The sequence below is a fragment of the Myotis myotis genome, unplaced genomic scaffold (genome assembly GCF_014108235.1).
Source record: "Myotis myotis isolate mMyoMyo1 unplaced genomic scaffold, mMyoMyo1.p scaffold_m19_p_45, whole genome shotgun sequence".
Taxonomy (NCBI): domain Eukaryota; kingdom Metazoa; phylum Chordata; class Mammalia; order Chiroptera; family Vespertilionidae; genus Myotis; species Myotis myotis.
Genome location: NW_023416352.1, coordinates 607,915 through 631,767, shown reverse-complemented (window position 1 = coordinate 631,767; position 23,853 = coordinate 607,915). Strand labels below are relative to the sequence as shown.

The following is a 23,853-nucleotide window of genomic DNA, read 5'->3' as shown; positions in this document are numbered from 1 at the left end:
GAGGGGGAAAGAGAGAGAAACACTGCTGTGACAGAGACACATTGATTGGTTGCCTCCCGCACTCTCCCCCACAGGGACCAGGGATCAAACCTGCAACCCAGATATGTGCCCTTGACTGGGAATCGAACCCACACTCTTTGGTGCGTGGGCTGATGCTCTAACTACTGAGAAAAACCGGCCAGGGCTCCAAGATTTATCTTTTTTGAAAAAATATATTTTTATTGATTTCAGAGAGGAAGGGAGAGAGAGAGAGAGAGAGAGAGAGAGAGATAAAAACATCAATGATGAGAGAGAATCATTGATCGGCTGCCTCCTGCACACCCCCCACGGGGGATCGAGCCCGCAACCCAGGCATGTGCCCTTGACCGGAATCGAACCCGTGACTCATCAGTCCGCGGGCCAACGCTCTATCCACTGAGCCAAACCGGCTAGGGCTCCAAGATTTGTCTTTATAATCACCTTCCTTTATGAGGGATGATTATCCCCATTTTACAGGGGAGGAAACTGAGGCGAAGAGCAGTATGGTAGTGTTCCCAAGCTTTCACGGCTCTACTGCCTTCTGGGAGCCTGTGCCTTCAGCACCAGATGCAGCGATTCTCTCTGTAATTCTGTCAAACACTGACTGACGAGGAAGCAGCCGGTGCCCCTGGGCGCTCAGCACTGGGCCAATGAACAGGGAGGGCTCTGGGCAGGGACCGTGACTCCCAATTTACAGATGAGGAAGTTCACGATCAGAGAGAGAGAATCATTGGGCTGGAGAGTGTTGAGCTGGGATTGGAGCCAGAGCCATCCGATACCACCTCCCGGCTGGCATGGGGCAGAGGAGGGGACCGGGCAAGGACTCGGTGCTTAAAATACAACACAAGTGTGCGTTATAATGGGGGGCACACAGCCTGGGGACCGAGTCCCCAATGCAGATAGATGTTGGGGACTTGCTCGTGTGCCTGGAGTCAGGGCAGGCTGGCAGCACGGTTGTGGAGAGCCTGGCTTTGACTTTAACCCGACCGGTATGAATCTCTGCCACTTGTGAGTTAGATTGGTATGGGACCCGCCTGAGCCTCAGTGTCCTCATCTGTAAAATGGGGCTGATCGTGTTAGTACCTCCCTCATGCAGTGTGAGGACCCGGGCGTCATGGCTTGTGGGTGGCACGCCGGGGTGTCCCGTAAGCTTTACTTCTCTTCCTCATCTTGGTGATCTTGGGAAAAATCTCTGGTGTAGAGCTTGGCCAGGTTTTTCTGTAGGCCAGAGAGCAAAGGTCTTTGGTTTTGTAAACCACTTAGGGTCTCTGACACATGTTCTTGACTTTTCCTTTTTTTTTTTTTTTTTTTTTTAAATATATTTTATTGATTTTTCACAGAGAGGAAGGGAGAGAGATAGAGAGTTAGAAACATCGATGAGAGAGAAACATCAATCAGCTGCCTCCTGCACATCTCCTACTGGGGATATGCCCACAACCCAGGTACATGCCCTTGATCAGAATCGAACCTGGGACCTTTCAGTCCGCAGGCCGACGCTCTATCCACTGAGCCAAACCGGTTTCGGCGACTTTTCCTTTTTTACAATTTTTTTAAAAATGTAGAAACCGCCTGGCCGGCATGGCTCGGTGGTTGAGCGTCGACCTACGAACCAGGAGGTCACGGTTCGATTCCTCAAGGGCACATGCCCGGGTTGCGGGCTCCATCCCCAGTGTGGGGTGTGCAAGAGGCAGCCGATCCATGATTCTCTCTCATCGTTGATATTTCTATCTCTCACTCCCTCTCCTTTCCTCTCTGAAATCAATACAAATATATATATATATATTTTATTATTTTATTTATTTATTTATTTTAAATATATTTCTATTGATTTTTTACAGAGAGGAAGGGAGAGGGATAGAGAGTTAGAAACATCGATGAGACAGAAACATCGACCAGCTGCCTCCTGCGCACCTTCTACTGGGGATGTGCCCACAACCAAGGCACATGCCCCTGACTGGAATCGAACCTGGGACCCCTCAGTCCGCAGGCCGGCGCTCTATCCACCGAGCCAAACCAGTTTTGGCTATATATATATTTTAATGTAGAAACCATTCTTAGCTCTTAGATCTATAAACATGGGCCACGGGCCATAGTTTTTTCCTAGAGCGGTGGCAGTCCAATAGAAATACCATGAGTCATACGCATCATTGAAACTTTCTTGGATCTGCATTTTTTTTAAAAAATATATTTTATTGATTTTTTACAAAGAGGAAGGGAGAGAGAGAGTTAGAAACATCGATGAGAGAGAAACATCGATCAGCTGCCTCCTGCACATCTCCTACTGGGGATGTGCCCGCAACCCAGGTACATGCCCTTGACTGGAATCGAACCTGGGACCTTTCAGTCCGCAGGCCGACGCTCTATCCACTGAGCCAAACCGGTTTTGGCTGGATCCGCATTTTTAAACAGTTAAAAGATGGGTGAGATTAGCCCCAGGAATGTCGTTCCTTTAACCCAGCATATCTAAAATAGCATTTCAGCATGTAATTAATATAGAAAAACTTGGTGTTCATAGAACATTCAGATCAGCTGCATTTCGATTGCTTAAGAGCCACATGTGGGGAGAAAAGGCCTGCTGTACTGGGGAGTTCAGATCGGCCCCCTCTCTGTCCATCTTCCCCATCTGTGATATGGGTGTGATCATATCCCCGCTCAGTACTTGGGGATGTTGAAGATTTAGCAGGATGTCAACTCTGAGCACATAAGAGTTTGTTGGATGGAGAAAAGTGTGGGGAGGATGGGCCAGCCAGCAGGCGGAGTCTGTGCCCAGCCCTGTGGTGACGGAAAGCATGGCATGCTTGTGACGTGCAGGGATACAAGGGGTCGAGCCTTGGCCAGTGACTAACAAGTCTAGAATCAATGGGAGGATCTGCTCTGGGTGGCCCAGCCTCTGCTAGGGCTCCTGGTCTGCAGGAAGGTGGCTGTGGAGGTCTCCAGTTCTGGTGACAGTCTGTCTACTGCGTGATTTCTATGACAGTCACTCCCCATGTTAATGGACCCTGCAGGCTCAATGCATCTAGCTAGCTTACTCACATCCTGCGGCTTACTGTCCTCCTCTCAGCTTGTCACAGTTCAAAATCCCAGAAGAGAATCCGATTGGTCGAGCTCAGCATTTGGGGTCGGTGGGTGGGCCAACTTCCCTGGGAAGTGGAAGTGGGCGTTGGCATGAGGAGAGGCAGGAAGGACATGGCTTTGGGACTAACTGGCACTGGTGAGGAGCTGGCAGGGACGGTTGCCAAGTGACTGGGTCCGATGGCGGCGGGGGGCGGGGGTATGGTGGGGATCCTGGGAGAAAAGGGGTTTGGGGGAAGGCACCAAGTCCAGTTGGAAAGCGGTGAGCCCAGGGACTTAGTCCAGCTAGAGAATCAGCTGACTCCTTAGAGAAAGCAGGTAGGCAGTGGGGGGAGGCAGAGGTGGGGTGGTTTCCCCCTGGCTTGGAGGGCCGGGGGGGCGGGGGGAGCACTGATGGATTTCTCAAGGGCTTCTGAGAACTAGAACAGGGCACATCCTATTCACATTGAGAGAGAAAAGCACCCCAGGTGAGGGGTCCTGCATATGCAAAAGTGTGGAGTTCAAAAGCCTGGGGGTTGCCCTGGCCAGTGTGGCTCAGTTGGTTGGGCATCATTCTATGCACCGAAAGGCTGCCAGTTCGATTCCTTGTCAGGGCACGTGCCCAGTGGCAGGCTCGATCCCCAGTAGTGGGCGTTCAGGAGGCAGCTGATCGATGTTTCTCTCCCTCTCCCTTCCTCTCTCTAAATAAAAAAGGCGGGGGGCTTGTCTGCTGAGCTTTGAGGGGTTTGCAGGGCAGGGGCAGGAAAGGGGAGAGGAAACTGGGGCCAAGTCTCTCCGTGCCAGCCTGCGGAGGGCTTTGGAACAGGGTAGGATGTAAATGGACTTTTCAGTCCTTGGGCCTCTGGCCCGGCTCCCTGAGGAGCCAGAAGGGAGGACGGAGAAGCGTGGTTTCCTGGAGGAAAGCACGTTAGGTGGGGACGCCTGCGTCCCTGTCTCATCCGGCCTCACTCTTGTGCGAGTCTCAGGGAAGAGCCGTCTGGCCCGCGTTTTCATCAGGTTCCGGAAACGCCTTCTCTGTCGATCTGATTGATCGATCCCCGCACTCCCTCCCGCTGAGCCTGGTGCTCAGGGCAGCCATGGCCAGTCGATTGGGGTTATCATCCGAATGCTGCTGTTATCACTTGACTGCGGAGTCTGTGAAGGCAGGCACTGCTCCTCCTTCATCTCTGGGTTATCATAATGCACAGTGCACGGGTCCCCCTATGTTCTTAATTTTTAAATATATTTTATTGATTTTTTTACAGAGAGGAAGGGAGAGGGATAGAGAATTAGAAACATTGATCAGCTGCCTCCTGCACACCCCCTACTGGGGATGTGCCCGCAACCCAGGTACATGCCCTTGACCGGAATCGAACCCGGGACCCTTCAGTCCACAGGCCGACGCTCTATCCACTGAGCCAAACCGGTCAGGGCTATGACCTTAGTCTTTACATATCTATACCGTCAGTTGCTCCCTGCTAGGGCCACAGCAGTCACACACTTTCCTGGCAGCCCTGGTCATCACCCAGCCCCCTCAGGGAAAGGGACAGGGTCCTCCCAAGACTCATTTAGGCGTCACTTCTTCCAAGAAGCATTCCTGGATTCAGATTGAGTTGAGGGTCCTTCCTCTAGGCTCCCGGGGCATCCACCATTAACACATTCACTACCGGTGCTGTTACTTTCCGTGTGCCTGCGTCTGGCTCCCCCGCTGCCTGCCTCGCTCCCCAAGATCAGGTGCTGGGGGCTCACTCACATCCGTGGGTTCCAGTGCCCAGCCGGGGGCACAAGAGGGTCGGTGTGTGGGAGAGGATCTGCGGACGTGCGGGCGGTGGGAAGGGGAGGGCCTCTCCTCTCCCTGGGTCCTGCCCTGTGTGGATAGGCTGATGGACAAAACGGTCTCAGGTCCCCTGTCACCTGTCTGTTCTTGGCACAAGCCACAGCCTGGCCCCGCTTTGTGTATTTGCTTATCTGTCTCGTTACCCCGGTCACAAAGACCCCATGTCGAGGCTTTGTCGATCTCAGGGCCAGAGGCCGTGTCTGGAAAAGGGTGGGTGGTAGGTGCTTGCGTCTGTCACTACCTCTTGCGGGAGGCGTGCGCCATCGGACGATGGAGCTATCGTGACAGAAGCCGCGTAGCCCAGGCATGAAGGGCCGGATTGCGAGCCTTGGATGAGCCGCGGGAGGACCGGGCCAGACCCCAGCTGTCTCCAGGCTCAGCGAGGACCCCAGGGCTCAGACCCTCACAAGACCAAAAGATAATCTGTCATCGGATGCCCGTGGGTCCTTGCTGACCACGGTGCCTTTCCTCGAAGGGGGTACAGAGGGAGGTCAGAGGGCCAGGCACTGGGGGGCAAGGCGCAGGAACGGGTGCTGACACCGCCGGCCTCGCTCTGCCCCCTCCTCAGCTGGCGCTGCAGACGGGCCGAGAGCCCCCACCCATCTGGCGCGTCCAGAAGGCCCTGCTGCAGAAGTTCACCCCGGAGATCAAGGACGGGCAGCGGCAGTTCTGCGCCACCAGCAACGTAAGCCTGCGGGGGCAGTACCGGGGTGTCCGGCCCAGGGCGGTGGGAGCTAGGGAGTCGGGGCTGCCCCGATGGGGGGGTGAAAGGAGTTTCTCTTGTGCCTCTTTCCCTCCGTAGTATTTGGGGTATTTTGGGGACGCAAAAAACCGGTACCAGCGCCTTTATGTGAAGTTTCTGGAAAACGTCAACAAGAAGGATTACGTGAGGGTCTGCGCTCGGAAACCCTGGCACCGGCCCCCAGCGCCTGTCAGGTGGGTGCCAGGGAGCCTGGGGGACAGGAGGCGGGCATGGCCAGAAGGCTGGGGGACCGGACATGCGGCAGAGGACATTGTCAGGAGGAGGGGACAGAAGAGGGCCGGACAGAGACCCAGAGAGGGATGGCGAGTCCAGGGCAGGGGACAGGCCCAGAGAGGAGACCGCCGCAGCGAGAGGGAAGGTGGCCTGTGCTTAGAGCTGTGGGCTGGACAGGGGGATCCCAAGAGGAGAACTTGGGGACCTTGGGGGCTGCTCACTGTTCCCTCCCATGTTCCCCCCCAGGCGCTCGGGGCAGGCCAAGGGCCCGGCCTCCGCCGGGGGCACCTCCGCCCCCGCCCCCAAGGCCCCGGGGCCGCCCCCTAAGCCTGAGACCCCTGACAAGATGACAGCTGAGAAGCCCCCAGAGCAGCCACCCGAGACGGTGGGGCCTGAGCCCCCTGCCCCTGAGAAGGCGTCCCCACTGCGGCCTGTGGAGAAGGAGAAAGAGAAGGAAAAGGAGAAGGAGAAGGAAAAGGAGAAGGAGAAGGAGAAGGAGAAGGAGAAGGAGAAGGAGAAGGAGAAGGAGAAGGAGCGGGGGACCCGTGGGGAGCGGCTGCTGCGAGGGGAGCGGGGCGCAGGCGGGCGGCAGACGCGGCCGGAGCGGAGCCTCGCCGGACAGCCCGCAGCCTCCCGGCTGCCCAAGACCCGGCCCCCCAAGGTGAAGGCCGAGCCGCCCCCCAAGAAGAGAAAGAAGTGGCTGAAGGAGGCGGCGGGCAATGCCTCGGCGGGCGGGGGCCCGGCAGGCAGCTCCTCGGACTCGGACTCATCCCCTGGAGCCCCCAGCGAGGACGGTGAGGCCCTGGGCAGCCAGGAGGCTTGGGGGGCGGGGATGAAGGCGGGGAGGGGGGGGTCTGGGGGCTTGGGACTCCAGGCCTTCAGAAGGAGGCACGGGCCAGGGCTGTCCAGAGGGTCCAGGTAGTGTGAGCAAGACTGTCACAATAATAAGTAAATTAAAAATGCTAGCAGGAGCCTGGCCAGTGTGGCTCAGTGGTTGAACATCGACCTACGAACCAGGAGGTCAGGATTCGATTCCCAGTCAGGGCACGTGCCCGGGTTGCAGCTCGAATCCCGGTGTGGGGCATGCAAGAGGCAGCTGATGGATGATTCTCTGTCATCATTGATGTTTCTCTCTCTCTCTCTCTCCCTCTCCCTTCCTCTCTGAAATCGATAAAAATATATTATATTTAAAAACAACAACAACAAACTCACCTCTTTAAAAAAGTAATAATAACAGCTAAAGCACCTGTTTGCCTATTGCAGGTACCAGATGTGAGCTCCATTGCGGAGCGTGGTGTCTGATTTATGATGACAGTCACGACAGCGATACTTGTACATATATGTACAGCAGTCAGGTGCTTACGAGGCAGTAGGCACCGTTCTGAGCATTTTAAGTCATTTTATCTCGACCTAAACCCTGTAGTTATCCTTGGCTTTCCAGATGAGGAAACTGAGGCACTGGGAGGTGACTGACTTGCTCAAGGTCACACACTTCCAGGTAGAGTGCAGGGGTAGCAGTTTCGTTGTTTGTTTTTCATTACTGATTCATTTTTCTTTATTCTTAATTTGTAATATTTTTTTACTTATTGATTGATTTTCAGAGAGAGAGAGAGAGAGAGAGAGAAAGAGAGAAAGAGAGGAAGGGAAAGAGACAGAGAGAAACATCAGTTGGTTGTTCCACTTACTCATGCCTTCATTGGTTGCTTCTTGCGTGTGCCCTGACTGGGGATCGAACCTGCAACCTCGGCCTATCGGGACGATGCTCTAACGAACTGAGCTACCTGGCCAGGGGGCAGGGTAGCTGTTCTAAAAGAGACTAAACATACAGCTACTCAAATGAGAGCTGGAATTGTCTTTCCATCAGAGCCCTGACAGGTGGGAGGTTTCATGGCGAATCAGAGGCTCTTCTCCAGGTTGTCTAGGGCCCCCCCACTTTTCTCTCCTTTTGCTGTTCTGCTGTCCCCCAGGATGCTGCCTTTAAAAAAAAATATTATTTTTTTATTGATTTCAGAGAGGGAGAGAGAGATAGAAACATCAATGATGAGAGAGGATCATTGATGGGCTGCCTCCTGCACGCCCCACACTGGAGATTGAGCTCGCAACCCGGACATATGCCCTGATCGGTAATTGAACTGTGGCCTCCGGGTTCATAGGTTGATGCTCAACCGTTGAACCGCACTGGCTAAGCCCAGCAGCCCTGTCAGTAGGAGTGGAGAATGGCTTCACTTTTAAGTGACAGATTTGAGTGGGCGTGGCCTGCATCCTGTTTCTCATAGCCCATTGGCCAGAGCCAGTCACATGGCCACAGCTAGCTGCAAGGGAGTCGAGCTGTGCTGAATCGAGCCTGGTAGAAGCATTTAAAGCTGGGACTGGAAGGTATAGCAAGGAAGGAGGTTTCCGAAAGGCCTCGATTTGCAGGCCTTTTCTTCCCTGGCCCTCAGTTCTTTTTTTCTCAAACAAGTTTATGCGTCTAAGTCACATACCATCAGGCTCACCTATTTTAAAAACATGTAATTCACTGGCTTTAGTCTAGTCATAGAGTTATTCACCTGGGTAATCAGTGTTAGAACATTTACATCATCAAAGAGGAGAACCCTGCACCCTGTGGCTGTCACTCCCCTTCCCTCCCTCCAGCCCTAATGTCCAATCTCCATAGGTTTGCGTATTCCGGACATTTCCGATAAGCGGAGTCATGCCATTCGCGGCCTTTTGTGTCCGGCTTCTGTCATTTAGCATAATACTTGTGAGGTTCACCCATGTCATGGTGCTTCATCCCTTTTTTCTGGCTGAATAATATTCCATTGTCTGGACCGACCACGCTTTATTTATCCAAGTACCAACTGGTTGGGTGGACGCTGCTCTGAACATACATGGGCAGCCCTGAGTTTTCGGAGCCTGGGAAACGGGCACTGAACTCTGTACTCGCAGAGGGAACAGTTCCCCTTCCAAGGGTCGGTATCCATCTCTGGGTCCGGCCCCCCTCGCCCCATTCAACGGGGACTCCCTCCAGGGGAAGGACTGGGTACCCTGAAGGCTTTGCCCAGCTCAGGAGGCCTCAACACCGACCCTCCTGCTTGTCGGCGACCAGCCACCCTCTATGACCTGGAAGCGGATGCTCTCTCCTCTCCCGTGTACCCAGTGAGAGTTCTAGAAAGAGGCTGCGGTGCCATCTTCTCTCCTCTCCCTTTCGTCCACTCCCGTCCGGCTTCCTCAGCCTCTTGCTGCAGGTGCTTATTGAGCACCTACTATGGGCCACAACTGCGGTCCCAGCTGTGAACAGAACAGGCAAAAACATGTGTCCTCTGGGAGCTCAGAGTCCAGCCGGCGGCGGGGGAGGCGATCAGATAACGATGTTACTTACGTAATAGAATACAAAGCAATATGAAAAGCCATCGGTGTGAGGCGGGGGGAGGGGGTGGGACGGCCGTGAAGAAAAATAAATCCCGGAAAGGGGATCCAGGCGGCCTACGGGGTGATATTTTGGGGGAAGGGAGGGCGTTGGGGAGGCTCCTGGCAGTGACACAGAGAGCAGAGAACAGAACGCAGCGAAGTCATGTGACTTCGAGGGAGAGAACATTCCAGGCTGGGCGTGTCAAGGGATCAGGAAGGAGGCCAGTGGCCGGAGCAAGCAGGAGAGGGTGACAAGTGAGGGCGGAGAAGGAACAGGACCAGATCTGGGAGGGACACGGGGCCTGGGGCTTAGGGGCCTCACTGGCAGGATTGCGCCCTGAGCGACACAGGAGACGGGGGTGGGTTTGGGTTGAGGCCTGAGGGCGTCTGACGCCCACTGCCAAGGGGTCACCAGGGACCCTCAATCTGCATGAACCAAGTGCACATTTTCTCCTGCTGCTGCCTTCCTGGGTCCTCCTCGCGGCCCTCCTGCTTGTCTTTTCTCCCCGACGCCCTTCCGTGGGCGCCCCTCCGTGCCCTGTCCTTGGCCCTGTTGCTTCTCATCCTCCACTGCTCATCTGGCAGCTCCCACAGGTTCCCGAGCCTCAGGGTCGTCCCTTCCCCCCCGGCCGCCCTCCAGGCCTCCTACGAGCCCTCCTCCCTCCCCGCCCACTGAGCTCCCTCCTTGTCCTAGATTCCCTGTCTCAGGGACAGTCCCCTCAGCCACCAGGCCAGACCCTCGGGCACCACGACATCCGAGAAGTCCCCAGTCCTGCCCCTCGCTCACTGCCCCATCCCCCTCTGCGCTTTCCCACAGGCCCCACCCCTACCCCCATCGCCATAGCCTGTCCCTCCGGCCCTGCCCGGCTCCAGCCTCATCCTCTCTTACCTGGTCCATTGCCCTGACCTCTGGTCTCAGGCCTCCTGTCGGTCCCCCATGTGGCCTCAGAGGGGCCTTGCTCCCTTTTCTCACCCCTCCCCTGCTCACAGCCCTCCCGTGGCTTCCTAGCACCCACCGGGACAAGCAAGCCCTTGCCCTCGGCACCTCTCGCTGGGGGCCCGGCCTTGTCTGGCTTGCACGGATAAGGTGCAGTCCGCTCCCATATCTCCTCCCTCCATCTTGCCCTTTGTGATCTGATCTCTGACTTGATTCACCGGTTTAAACTGCTTCTTTAGACCCTGTGGAAGCTGCATCGAACTAGTCAGACGTGAAGTTTACCAGCCTGGAATGCCGTTTCCTAATGCTCTTTCCTGCCACGGGTTCCTGGCAGCCCGCCCCGTGGGCCTGGGCCTCCCTGAGAGCAGGGATTTCTCTCCTGGCCCCTGGCGCTCAGAACGCTGTCTGCGCCTCGGGTAGCGTCAGAGCAAGTTGGAATCATGACCTCGTATCCCCTGTGTGTCCCCCCCCCCCCCCCCCCCCAGAGCGGGCAGTTCCCGGGCGTCTGCTGAAGACCCGGGCGATGCGGGAGATGTACCGGAGCTACGTGGAGATGCTGGTGAGCACCGCGCTCGACCCGGACATGATCCAGGCCCTGGAGGACACGCATGGTGAGCTGAGGCCTGGAGCGGGAGCTGGGGAGCCCTCCTTCGCCCCCCACGCATTGTGGGGCTGTGACTCTTCTGACGCGCCCTCCTCGTCTTGCAGATGAGCTGTACCTCCCGCCCATGCGGAAGATCGACGGCCTCCTGAACGAGCACAAGAAGAAAGTCCTGAAGCGGCTGTCGCTGAGCCCCGCCCTGCAGGTGCGTGGGAGGCCCCGAGGTGGGGCGTGGAGGGCGCGTGCGCCTGTGGGCCAGTGCCGTGGTCCCCAGGACATCTGGAGGGAGAGTCCGGCTTGGCCAGGAGAAAAGTTGAGAGCAGGGGTTCTGAAGGTCTGGGATGGACGGCTGGGAAGGCCCAACAGAGTGCGGTTGTGGAAGGCAAGTTTGGGGACAAAAGGTAAACTGAGGCCTGCACAAAGGGCTCGATGACAGAGAATCTCAGGCTTCAGTATACATTTTTTAAAATATATTTTTATTGCCCTGATAGGTTTGGCTCAGTGGATAGAGCATCGGCCTGGGGACTGAAGGGTCCCGGGTTCGATTCCGGTCAGGGGCATGTACCTTGGTTGCAGGTGCATCCCCAGTGGCGGGTGTGCAGGAGGCAGCTGATCGATGTTTCTCTCTCATTGATGTTTCTGACTCTTTGTCCCTCTCCCATCCTCTCTGTAAAAAATCAATAAAATATATTTAAATAAATAAATATATATATAGAGAGAGAGGTTTTTTTTATTGATTTCAGAGAGGAAGGGAGAGAGAGAGACACATCAAAGGTGAGAGCGAATCGTTGATCAGCTGCCTCCTGCACACCCCACACTGGGGACCAAGCCTGCAACCCAGGCATTACCCCAACCAGGAATCGAACCGTGGTCTCCTGGTTCATAGCTCGATACTCAACCACTGAGCCATGTTGGCTGGCCCATCTACACGATTTCCCTCTGGAATGGCTAGGGTTCTGGGGTGGACTATCAGGGTGACTCCAGGAATTCTGGGATAGAATATCAACCCTGAGATTCTGATAGGGAAGTTAGTGTCATGCTGAGAATCTTGGGGTAGAATGTTAGGGTGACTCGGATTCCTGGGATGGAATGTTAATCCACCCTGAAAATTCTGGGGGGGGTGTACGTCTAGTTCAGAGAATTCTAGGATAGGTTTTAGGCTGGCTTTGGAAATTCTTGGTGGGACGTTAGTTTGCATCAGAAAGTAGGGCCTGAAATGTTAGCCTGGTTCTAGAGCCCTGGCTGGGATGTTAGGAGCACTCTTGAGAATTCTGGGATTGCCTGAGTAGAAGTCTGGGTAGGATCTCGTGCTAGGGTTAAGAATTCCATTATTTAGCCCTAGCCAGTTTGGCTCAGTGGATAGAGCATCGGCCCTTGGACTGAAGGGTCCCGGGCACATACCTTGGTTGCAGGTTCCCAACCCTGGTCAGGGCACATGCAGGAGGCAACCAATCGATGTGTCTCTCTGTCTCTCCCCCTCCCACTCTCTAAAAATCAATGGAAAAATATCCTTGGGTGAGGATTAACAAAAAAAAAAAAAAAAAAAAAAAATCAGATCTTTAAAAAAGAATTCCATTATTTTTAAAAAAGGAGCCCTGGTCGGATAGCTCAGTAGGTTAGAGCCTCATCTTGATATGCCAAGGTTTGGGGTTCAATCCCTGGTCAGGGCACATACAGGAATCAACCTATGAGTGCATAAATGAGTGGAACAACAAATCGATGTTTCTCTCTCCCCATCCCTCCCTTCCTCTTATCTAAAATCACTTTAAAAAATTATTTTAAACAAGACAAGCCATTATAGAATATACGCATACCTCATCTTACTGAGATGCACAGATATTGCATTTTTTTACAAATTGAAGGTAAGACCCTCCACCAGCCAAAAGCTCACAACTCGCAAAGGCTCAGATGATGGTTAACATTTTTTTTTTTTGCAATAAAGTATTTTTAAATGAAGACATGTACATTTTTTTAGACAGCATGTTATTGCACACGTCATGTTCTACAGTATGCACCTGGAAACCAAAAATTGTGTGGCTTGCTTTATGGCGATGCCCGCCTTATTGCGGCATCTGTTTTACGGCATTGGCCGCCTTATTGCTGTGTCTCTTTAACGCAATGTCCGCCTTATTGCTGTGCCTGTTGTAGGGCGATGCCCGCTTTATTGCGGCATCTGCTTTACGGCATTGTCCGCCTCATTGCGGTATCTCTTTACGGCAATTGCGGCGCCTGCTTTAGGGCGATGCCCGCCTTATTGCGGTGTCTCTTTAAGGCGATATCCGCTTTATTGCTGTGCCTGTTTTAGGGCGATTCCCACTTTATTGCAGCGTTTGCTTTAGGGCGATGCCCGCTTTATTGCAGTCAGTGGTCTGCAGTGGAGCCCGGGGTCGCCAGCGCATGCCTGTCTTAGGACCGGTCTGAGGGTGAAGGAGGGAATGCCAGCCTGGCTTTAGAACTCTGGGATGGACTGTTCCCTGGCGCCAGGGGTTCTGGACTGCAGGTTGACTCCGAGAATTTTGAGTAGGATGTCGGGGTACCTCTGAGAGTCCTGGGTGGAAGGAGCTGACGGAGAATCCTGGGCCGCGAACAAAGCACACACAGGCCACCGGGCAGGCCGGGGCTCCTTGGTCCGTTGAAGAAAGCAAGACTCCCGGTCGTCTCTCGGTCGACAGCCTGGGGGAAACTAAGGCCTCGGGCGACCTGGGGAACCTGAGAACTGGGCGGTGGGTTTGGGGTGTGCGGGTCCAGAGGGGTGTCCCACTGACCCCTCCCCCTCCCTCCCACAGGACGCCCTGCACACGTTCCCGCAGCTGCAGGTGGAGCAGAGCGGGGAGGGCTCCCCCGAGGACGGGGCCGTGCGGCTGCGGCCGGCCGGGGAGCCCTACAACCGCAAGACGCTCAGCAAGCTCAAGAGGAGCGTGGTCCGGGCCCAGGTGGGGCCGGGGAGGGCGGGCAGGGCCGGGGAGGGGGGCTGCCCGGTGCGGGGGCGGGGGGTGCTGAGGCTTCTCTCCCCGTCTGCCCAGGAGTTCAAGGTGGAGCTGGACAAGTCGGGATACTACACGCTCTACCACTCACTCCACCACTACAAGTACCACACCTTCCTGCGCTGCCGGGACCAGGTGAGTCCCCCACAGCGCCCTTGGGATCCACCTCTACTGGGCTCTGCCATGGATCCAGGGGCCTGGCCCCCAGCCCTCCTCCCTCAGACCCAGGAGTCCAGGCCCCCAGCCCCTCCTCCCTCGGACCCAGGATCCCAGGCCCCCAGCCCCTCCTCCCTCGGACCCAGGATCCCAGGCCCCCAGCCCCTCCTCCCTCAGACCCAGGGGTCCAGCTCCCAGCCCCTCCTCCCTCAGACCCAGGAGTCCAGACCCCAGCCCCTCCTCCCTCAGACCCAGGAGTCCAGACCCCCAGCTCCTCCTCCCTCAGACCCAGGGGTCCAGCTCCCAGCCCCTCCTCCCTCAGACCCAGGAGTCCAGACCCCAGCCCCTCCTCCCTCAGACCCAGGAGTCCAGCTCCCAGCTCCTCCTCCCTCAGACCCAGGGGTCCAGCTCCCAGCCCCTCCTCCCTCAGACCCAGGAGTCCAGACCCCCCAGCTCCTCCTCCCTCAGACCCAGGGGTCCAGCTCCCAGCCCCTCCTCCCTCAGACCCAGGAGTCCAGACCCCCAGCTCCTCCTCCCTCAGACCCAGGAGTCCAGGCCCCCAGCCCCTCCTCCCTCAGACCCAGGAGTCCAGACCCCCAGCTCCTCCTCCCTCAGACCCAGGAGTCCAGGCCCCCCGCCCCTCCTCCCTCAGACCCAGGAGTCCAGGCCCCCAGCCCCTCCTCCCTCAGACCCAGGAGTCCAGGCCCCCAGCTCCTCCTCCCTCAGACCCAGGAGTCCAGGCCCCAGCTCCTCCTCCCTCAGACCCAGGAGTCCAGCTTCCAGCCCCTTCTTCCTGGACACTGATCCCTAGACCCCCGCCTCCTCCCACCCCAGGCCCTGGTGGCCGCCTGCCCAGCTCCGTGTTTAAACCCCACAGACCCTGGCCATCGAGGGCGGCGCCGAGGACCTGGGCCAGGAGGAGGTGGTGCAGCAGTGCATGCGGAACCAGCCGTGGCTGGAGCAGCTCTTCGACTCCTTCAGCGACCTGCTGGCCCAAGCACAGGCCCACAGCCGCTGCGGGTGACCCCACCTTCTGTGGGGGGCGGGGCACCTCCTCCTTGAACCAAGAATTGGGACAGAACTGTGTCCTCAGGCGCTAACCCCTAGGCCCTGTGGCCAGGGGACAGGGAGGGTCACTGGTCAGGGTGTGTCCGTGTTGTCCCTACGGGGCAGGGTTCAGAGTTCGACTCCCCTCTCTCCCCAGCCCTCTCCACTCCCTCCCCACCCCTCCCACTGTCCGGTGTACAGAGAAATTATTTATATATATGTATAAATGTCTATTTAGTAACGGTTTCCCCTCTCCCCCTCGCCCCATTCCCCCCTCCATGGCCATAGCCCTCACCCCCTCCACCTTGTACATAATGTATAGGAAAAATCTATGTATGGTTGAGGGGGGTGGGGCCGCTTTAGAGAGCTGGGGGACCCACTGACCCCCAAGCACCCCCCCGTTACAGGCCAAGATCTTTGCTAAAGGCCATTCCCTCCCCAGGGCTCTCGGTGTCCAGTGGGAGGGGGAAAACGCATCTTGTTAATTATTTTTAATCTTATTTATTGTACATACCTGGGGCGGGGGCTGGGGAGGTGGAGGGGGGAGAGGGTCCCCTCCTGTTGCCCCTCCCACTCCTTTTCTACTGCGATGTGTCTGTGTCTCCCCCCAGCACACACCACCCCCCTCCCATTGTTGTCTGGATGTGGTTCTATTTTTTATCGGTCTCCCCTCCCCTCTTCCCTCTCTCTAACCCCTCCGCTCCCACCCCCCCTCCACCCGTTGTCTCTTGCTCTTTCTTGGGCTTCTGTACAACTCAACTTGTATACACTGTGTACACACAACCAGCCAAACGAAAACCCGACGGCAAACACTTGATGGTCCGGCTGGAGTGGCTCTGTCCCGCGGCGTCTGGGCGGCGGCCCCCGGGGTGGCACGGGCAGAGGGTCCGGAACGGGAGTGCGGCTTTTCTGGAGCCCCAGGTGGTGGTTGCGCCGGGCACCATGTATCTGCTATGTCTCGCTGTGTAACAAAGAGCCCCACCCCACAATTTAGTGACTTAAAACAAGAAGCATCATTGTATGGTTTCTGAGGATCAGGGATCGGGGAGTGGGTTTCCTGGGTGGTGCCGGCCTCGCTCTGTCACCGGGGTGCCATCGGGTCATCAGCCAGCGGGCAGAGGTTCTGGGGGAGGGAGGAGGGACCGAGGGACCGAGCCATCTTATTCCCAGGGCGGAAGGTGGGACTCGGGGCGGCCCGTCCTCAAGGATTTGGCGGGAGTTTCAGGATCTACTTTTAAGGTGGCTCATTCGCATGGCTCTTGGCCTCAGGTCTTGCCACATGGACCTCGCCCACCCATAGGGCATCTTGAGCGTCTTCACAGAGCAGGCAACCCAAGGGGAAGGGCAAAGAGGAAGCCAGGAGGTTGGTTTTGTTTGTTTTGTTATTTTTTTTTTTACTGATGTCAAAGAGGAAGGGAGAGGGAGGGACAGAAACATCCATGATGAGAGAGAATCACTGATCGGCTGCCTCCTGCACGCCCCACACTGGGGATCAAGCCCGCAACTGAGGCATGTGCCCTGACCGGGAATCCAGCTGACCTCCTGGTTCATAGGTTGATGCTCAGCCACTGAGCCACGCCGGCCGGGCACAGAACCAACTTTTTAGTAAGCTCCTGGGAGGATTCAGATGCGCATCCGAGTTTGAGGAGCAACGCTCTAGGACGAGAACTTGAACCCTGGAGTTCGGCTGGGAGCACTCTAGAACCCGGCCTATAAAGCAGTGAGTCAGCCATTCTGGAGCCTGGATACATGTCAACAAAGAGAGACTCTTGACGCCCTAGGACCGTGGTCGGCAAACTGCGGCTCGCGAGCCACATGCGGCTCTTTGGCCCCTTGAGTGTGTGGCTCTTCCTAAGCCTTAGGGGTACCCTGATTAAGTTAATAACAATGTACCTACCTATATAGTTTAAGTTTAAAAAATTTGGCTCTCAAAAGAAATTTCAATCGTCGTTGTACTGTTGATATTTGGCTCTGTGGACTGAGTGTGCCGTCCACTGGTCTAGACCATGGCCACAGTTATTGCTGGTTGTACAGAATGGCTAGAAACACTTGGGGACATGATGGGAGCTCGTGATGGGCCGTGGACTTTCTAGAATCTTCTTAGTTAAGAGCATTGAGAATGGACTCAAACCGTGGGGTGCTGAGCGTATAGCCCCAGAGGGAGCGGTACATTCAAGGTTCTGGATTGGAATGGATGCCAAATTGGGACCAAAGTCTCCAGGATCAGCGTTGTCCCAGGACAGAGCTCTGTCCTAGAAAGTGGATGGGCGTTGGGGTTAGAATAACCTTGTGGTTGGTTGGCCTTTGTCATTCCATTGTTCCAAGTGAATCCCAGCTCTCGCACTAGCTGGACAAGGTGGAGAATAGCCTCCCGTCCTCAGTTTTGTCATCTGTAAAATGGGCTTTCGGCGAGATGAAGGAAACCTGTGTGAAGCACTCGGCACTGCAAGCGCTTAGCTGCTGTTCCCCTTGGCAGGAGGCCTCAAGGGTTTGTGGGAGGTCCAAGAGATGGCGAGAAGGGTTGAGAGAGAGGCTGACAAAGGTGGACAAAGAACCCAGAGAGACAACCCCTGACAGGGCCCGCCAGAGCCCAGGGGAGGCAGGAACCAGAGAGGAGAGACTCACGGGTGCACACATGTGCCTTAGGGAGATGCCAACTAGGTCATCCCAGCCTCTGGCTGTTGTCGGATGAGCCTGGAATGGCGGTGGCTGCGAACCTTCCAAAAATGGCCTGCCAGCTGTCGTGTGGGTTTGTATGTGCGCCTTGTTCTGGGGGCAAACGGGAGCTTTCATCAGCTTCTCAAAGTGCATCTGGGTCCTCCCAGAGGCAGGGTGTCCCGGCCAAGGACTTGGCCCTGTTAGGCAGACCTTGTGCTGGAGGCGTGCCTCACCCCCGGCTGGGACTTGGGTGGGGGTGTCGGGTCTTATCTGGAAACTGCTAGAAACATCCCCCACCACCACCACCAGTCCCTCCCCGTCCCCCCAGAGGTGGGCCTCACTGAGCAGAGGTTCTGGGGGAGGGGAACGATCTTGCGGGACAATGAGTCCGAGCCAGGCTTATTCCCAGGGCGGAAGGTGGAACTCCTGCCAAGGATTCTGTGATAATGAAACCCGGAAAGGGATCGTCGGCTAATCGTTGTTCTGATCTGGAGTACAGAGGGACATTCATGGGGCTGGGGCCGGAGCACAAGGCACTGAGGGTGCCCCGGGCACCGTGCTCATCGCCTGTGTGCCTCTTGCCCTGGGGAGTGGCTCTGTGGTCACCACAGCGCAGGGTACCCCGACCGAGGTGGCGGAGCGGGGTTCGAACCCAGGCAGCCCGCTGCCAGGGCCCTGCAGGACCATCGCTACCCCAGGCCCAGGAAAAGCCGGTTCTGGGTGGGTGTGAGCGGAGCATTTCCGGCCGGGATTCTGTGGACACTGAGATGCGGGGGGGAGGGGGCACAGGTCAGTGACTAGTGACAGCTCATTAGGTGGAGGTCAAAGTTCAGGCCTGGGGACATCAGGGGTGGGGCTCCGGCCTGGTGTGTTGAGTCGGTGTTGGGGTTCAAAGACGCCTGTCCGGTGGGCTTGGGAGATGGGTGAGTGGTGGTCTCAGCCTTCGAGATCAGCAAAGAGAGAGCGGAATTCAGGGGTCCTGGATTGAATGTTGGGGAACCAAACGTTTGCAAACGGAAGGGTCCTAGCAACTTATGTCTGGTGGCCTTGAGATACCCGGCACTTCTCCTCCCAGGAGAGAGGCTCAGATGGGGTGTGTCCACACCAGCCCGAAGTCGGACTCAGGGTTTAAGACTCGGACGTCAGCCCACCCAGTTGGGAACTTTCTGGAACTGAGAACTTGCCAGCTGGCTGCTCGGACACCATTCCGTCCACCTGTCCCTTTCTCCTCCTCCGGCCAGAAGCCCTCGCAAACATACATCGGAGGCGGGAGGGGGCGGGCGGGGTTTGGAGCGGCTGCTGCCTGTCTCCAAAGTCTGGAACTTTCTAGAACACCAACGGGCCTCTCTGGGGTGGTGGGGATTTGCCTGTTTGCATTGGGGTAGCCACTAGCCACATGGGAGGAATGAACAGGCCCTTGAAATGTGGCCAGTGTGACTGAGGACAGTCACATGCCCTGGCCCTGGCCAAGTAGCTCTGTTGGTTGGAGCGTCATGCTGATCCCACCAGGGTTGCGGGTTCGATCCCCAGTCAGGGCCCATGCAGGAAACTGGTGGGTGCATGGACGGGTGGGACAACGGATCCACGTTCCTCTCCCTCTCCCTCTCTAGGATCAATGGGGGAAAAATAATCTCTCTCTATATAAAAGCCTAATATGCAAAGTGTCCCCTCAGGAGTTTGACCAACCAGGAGTTGGATCGCTCTCTATGATGTGTGCTGGCCACCAGGGGGCGGCGCGGACTGAAGGAAGGCCCCGGCCAGCAGCCGGCAGCTGCTAGGTACCCTACCTGTGCACAGATTTCATGCACTGGGCCTCTAGTAATAAATGGTCACCTGCAGCTTCTGGCTACCATATTGAACAGTGTCCTTTTAGCATGTTCCAGGAAAACAATTCTTTTTCAAACGTTAAACCTCATCCCAGCAAATGCCCGCTGACACAGGAAAGGGTGGAGTGGCCTGTTGCAGGGTAAGTGGGGTCCAGACACCTGGCCCACCTCGTTCTCGATGGCCCTGCCCCCACCAACACGGGGTTCTAGATCCGATGGTTCTAGGTGGGCCGAGGCTTTCGTGTGCGCCTGCCCTGAGTTCACCGACCTCCTCTGGCCCTTTCCCCTCCCACACAAGCGCCTCCCGACACTGGCAGTGACGTTTATTTCTCTGGGGCGGGGTTATATACAGCAGTGGCCCGGACTGGAGGCCCGGGAGCCCCTCGCCCCCACCAGGGGCCCGGGTGGGGGCAGGAGGCATTGGCAGAGGCACGCGGTGGCAGTGGCCGCAGGCCGGGGGTCGTGGGTGGGGGTGTAGTGTGGCCTGGGAGACCCCGCTGGGGAAGGGCAGCTGGTCCCGGGAGCGCGTGCTGGTTCCTCTACAGGACGACGCAGGGGCAGCTCCTGGCCTTCTTCCTGGGGGAGCTGGGCGGGCTGGGCGGCAGCTCCTGCTCCTGGTACTTCCTGTGGGAAGAAGCTGGTGAGTTTGGGCCCCAGGGGTTGGGGACAGAAGATGGGGGGTGGAGTGGGGGGGGAGCCCTCCACTCACCGGACAGCCCGCACCAGCTGCTCGAAGGCCTCGTCCACGTTGAGGCGCAGTTTGGCCGAGGCCTCGAAATAGGCCACGTGGTGGGAGGCACTGAAGGTGTTGGCTTCAGATCGGGGCACCTGTGGGGGTGGGGGGGAGACACCCGGGAGACTCAGGTCCCTGCACCCAGGATGGGGCAGAAGGACAGACACTGTGCGCTGGGATGGGGGGTGGGGGGTAGGCGTCACACATGGTGGGCGGGGGGCTCCAATAGAAAGTTCCAGAGATCAGATGGGGGACACCAGGGGGGGCTGGGCACCATCTGAGGAGCGGAGAGGCTGCACAGACATCTGCCCTCCGGCAAGTGAGGTGACAGTTCATCAGGCAAAGAAGTGGGGTGTTCCCAGCAGAGGCCTGAGCCCTGCAGCCAAGGCTGGAAATCCCCAAAGGCTTTCTCTACAACTGTGCTCTGCGTGCAATCCCCTGGCAGAGGGAAGTGGTGGGAGCAGAGAAAGGAAGGGCGAGACCACGGCGGCACCCAGGGCCAGGTGGAAGAGCTGGTTCCCACCCCCACCCCCCACGACGGGGCCTATGGGGAGCCACAGAGGGCTGGGAGCAGGCGGGGGGCGGCTGGACCCAGTGGGAGGTGGATGCAAAGGTCCCCGGTGGGAACAAGAGGTGGGGGTTGAGGGGAGGGGGTGGAGCAGAGTCAGGGCTTGGGGACCTGGGGACCAGCCACCTCTCCCGGGAACTCCTGGGTGCAATGCCGGGGACTCAGAGCGACCGGCTTGGGGGGGCGACACATCCAGGGACCCGTGTGACAGTGGGGGGGGCAGGATCACACCGGCCAGAGGAGGATGCTGATGTGCAGAGAGACAGGGAGGTGTGCCACCCTCCCAGGCTGAGACGGGGGTCCCCGGGCGCCTCGGACCTGGCGCTGCGCTTCCAGATCCGCCTTGTTCCCGACCAACACGATGGGGAAGTCGTCGCGGTCCTTGACCCGGAGGATCTGCGTGAAGAGCTTGCTCACCTCGTTGAAACTGCAGAGGAAGCCCAGAGGCGTGAGGTCCGGCAGCTCAGCACACCCCCCCCCCCCCCGCCCCTCCCTTGCTCTGCAGCCTCCCGGCTCCTCTCACCTCTGCCGGTCGTTAATGGCAAACACCAGCAGGAACCCGTGCCCGGCGCGCATGTACTGCTCCCGCATGGCGCCAAACTCCTCCTGGCCCGCGGTGTCCAGGACTGCAGGGAAGGGGAGAGGGCCGCCATGTGGACAAGGCTCCCCTGGCCATCCCCAGGCACCCTTGGCCACACCGCCCCGACCCCCGCCACTAGCCCCCCATGCGCTCTCGGCCGCCCTCACTGTCCAGCCGGGCCGGGACGCCGTCCACGGTGCAGATCTTGGTGTAGGAGTCTTCGATGGTGGGGTCGTAGTCAGAAACGAAGTAGGACTGGAGGGGTGGGGAGAGGGGGGACGCTGTGACTCCACCGCCCCAGCAGGGTTGGCACAGCTCTGCCCCTGGGGCCCGCCTGGCCTGCCCCGCCCCACTCTCTGGGTCTCTGTCCCCTGTCTCTTTGGCTCTATCGTCCTCGTTCTGGCTTTCCCTCCCTCCCTCCCTCCCTCGGCCGCCCCCAGGCCCCTGTCTGGGGGGCTCTCCTGCACTTCTGTCTCTTTCTAGTATCGAGTCCGTCTCCCGGGTCGCGGTGACCTCCTGGCTGTGTGGCGCTGAACAAATCACTTCCCCTCTCTGGACCTGTTTCCTCCTTTAGAAAATGAGTGTTAAAATAGCCCCACATGGAAGCCAGTGTTTGTGAGATTCAGGCGAAATCCAGTTAGCGTCTGAGCATTTACCACCCGGCCTGGGCAGAGTAGGTGCTCAGTTACTGGGGGCCGTGTTGTCCAGAGTTCTGCCTGTCTGTATCTGTCCCTCCTCCCTCCTCCTCCTCCTCCTCCTCCTGCTTCTCCTCCTCCTCCTCGGGCGGCTTTCAGTGTCTCCTCCCAGGGGAAGGTCCGGGTTCCAATCCAACTTTGGAGAAACTGCCCCTCCTGCAGGCCGGGCCCCTCCCTTCCTGCCTGGGTCCCGCCCGTCTCCAGCCAGGCTTTTGAGCAGTTTCGGGTCTGCCCCTGGGACAAGGGGCCCAGGGCTGGGGGGCTTTTCTCTACACAGGCAAGGGCTCCCATGCAGGCACTTGGGGGCGGGGGGTGGGGGCGGTCTCTTGAGGGGTCTGGGGCCCAGGGGCCCCTGCACTATCTTCTCCGGAGCAGACACCTTTCTAGGGTTTCTCTGAGGCAGGAGGGAGGTTTCCCTTGGGAATGGGGTGGCGTTTCAGCAGAGAAGGGGTGATCTGGCCGCTGGGGGTCTTAGGGCTGCACCCTGTCTGCTGGGGGTGGTGCTTGGTGAGGGCCTGTCCTGGAAGGAGGGGGTGGGGACCAGGCCCTGGGGGGATTAGGAGGGTGTCTTCAGCACACCTCACAAGAAGGAAGCTCAGGGGTGAGAACTAGGAGAGGGAAATCTGGGCACATTGGGAGTTTGTACTAGAATAGAAGTGCGTGTCTAGAGTCTTAGGGACCCTGACATGCATTTATGGGGTCAGAGACACTCCTCAGGAGTAGCTATTTCTGGGGGTGTCGAGAATCTGGGGGCTTCTTCCATGGAGACTGTTTTTTTGGGGGGTAGCCAGGGTTTCTGAGAGAGGCTCGGGGAGTCTGAATGGAAAATTCAAGAGTGGTTGGTTTTCCTTAGGGGGAGGGTGGAGGTCTGGGTCTCATGGGATGGAGATGGGGGAGCCCCAGGATGTGGGGTCTTAGCGTTCTCTGGAATGACCAAGGGGCACAGGACCTTTTAGAACTCTCTTGGGTCTGAGGGCACCTCTCTTAGAACTGGGTGGTCCCAGATGGGACTCGGGGGCAAAGTTTGGGCATCATTTCTAGATTCTGGGGGAGGTGCCTGAAAGGGCTAAGCATCCAGACTGGGGCCATCTCAAGGGCTTTGGGCACAAGCATTCTCCCAGTTAGGCTCTGGCTCTCAGAGGGGAAGCTGAGGTCTGGGATTTGGGGGAGATGGGGCTCAGGGTGAGAGGAAGTGGCATCTACAAGGGTGGGGGCACAGGAAAGGGCTTAGGATCTGGATGGGGCGACTTATGGATTTAACGTGCTCCCAGGAGGTGCTCAGGGTCAGGTCAACAGCGAAGGGGAGTCCTGGGCCCTGGGGGAGGACGTGAGTATAGAAGGAAGGTCCCTCAGGTAAGAGGGTGGCAGCTCTGGGGGGCTCAGGGTCACATTCTCAGGGGGATTTTTAAGATTAGAGGGCCTCATAAGAAGGTCTCAGTGACGGATCAAGAGAAGATCGGGGTCTCAGGGATCCCCCCCAAGGGCTATGTTCTGGGTCCCCGGGGCACCCCCCGAGTGAGGTCCCCACTACCTGGATGAACTGGATGGTCAGCGCACTCTTGCCCACGCCGCCGCCGCCCACGACCACCAGCTTGTGTGTCTCGCTGGGTGGGGGGTCCCCGGGTCCCGGCCCCCCGCCCCGGGGCCGCCCCCGCCCCGTCGCGGACGCCGCCCCGCTGCTCATGTCGCCTTCGCTGCCGCCGCCGCCGCTACAGCCTGGGGGGAACCGGGCGGGGCCTAGGGGGCGGGGCATGCTAATAAGCCTACTGCATAATCATGAGCTCCAGGGAAAATGA

The 23,853-nt window shown here is 57.7% G+C and overlaps 2 protein-coding genes across 5 annotated transcripts in view; one reads left to right on the top strand and one right to left on the bottom strand.

The window, feature by feature from the left end:
• The window catches only part of PRR12 (proline rich 12), a 30,142-nt gene extending 14,129 nt beyond the window's left edge, over positions 1 to 16,013 (top strand). For both annotated transcript variants that reach the window (XM_036307193.1, XM_036307192.1), the window contains exons 7-14: positions 5,475 to 5,591; positions 5,709 to 5,842; positions 6,129 to 6,676; positions 10,695 to 10,820; positions 10,918 to 11,015; positions 13,597 to 13,743; positions 13,834 to 13,929; positions 14,828 to 16,013. In XM_036307193.1, coding sequence (XP_036163086.1) covers positions 5,475 to 5,591; positions 5,709 to 5,842; positions 6,129 to 6,676; positions 10,695 to 10,820; positions 10,918 to 11,015; positions 13,597 to 13,743; positions 13,834 to 13,929; positions 14,828 to 14,974 — 1,413 coding nt within the window. In that variant the 3' untranslated portion in view covers positions 14,975 to 16,013. The remainder of the gene's footprint in view (positions 1 to 5,474; positions 5,592 to 5,708; positions 5,843 to 6,128; positions 6,677 to 10,694; positions 10,821 to 10,917; positions 11,016 to 13,596; positions 13,744 to 13,833; positions 13,930 to 14,827) is intronic.
• Positions 16,014 to 19,788: 3,775 nt separating this feature from the next.
• On the bottom strand, positions 19,789 to 23,756 carry RRAS (RAS related). Of its 3 annotated transcripts, none has more exons than XM_036307216.1 (6): positions 23,589 to 23,756; positions 21,530 to 21,617; positions 21,306 to 21,408; positions 21,101 to 21,209; positions 20,191 to 20,309; positions 19,789 to 20,105 (listed from the first exon to the last, which is right to left on the bottom strand). In XM_036307216.1, the coding sequence occupies exons 1-6, from the start codon at positions 23,739 to 23,741 to the stop codon at positions 20,021 to 20,023; spliced, it is 657 nt and encodes a 218-aa protein (XP_036163109.1). In that variant the 5' UTR covers positions 23,742 to 23,756; the 3' UTR covers positions 19,789 to 20,020. The 3 variants fall into 3 exon arrangements, with proteins under 3 accessions (XP_036163109.1, XP_036163107.1, XP_036163108.1); XM_036307214.1 differs by lacking the exon at positions 23,589 to 23,756 and adding an exon at positions 21,962 to 22,363; XM_036307215.1 differs by lacking the exon at positions 23,589 to 23,756 and adding an exon at positions 22,019 to 22,363.
• Positions 23,757 to 23,853: the final 97 nt, after the last annotated feature.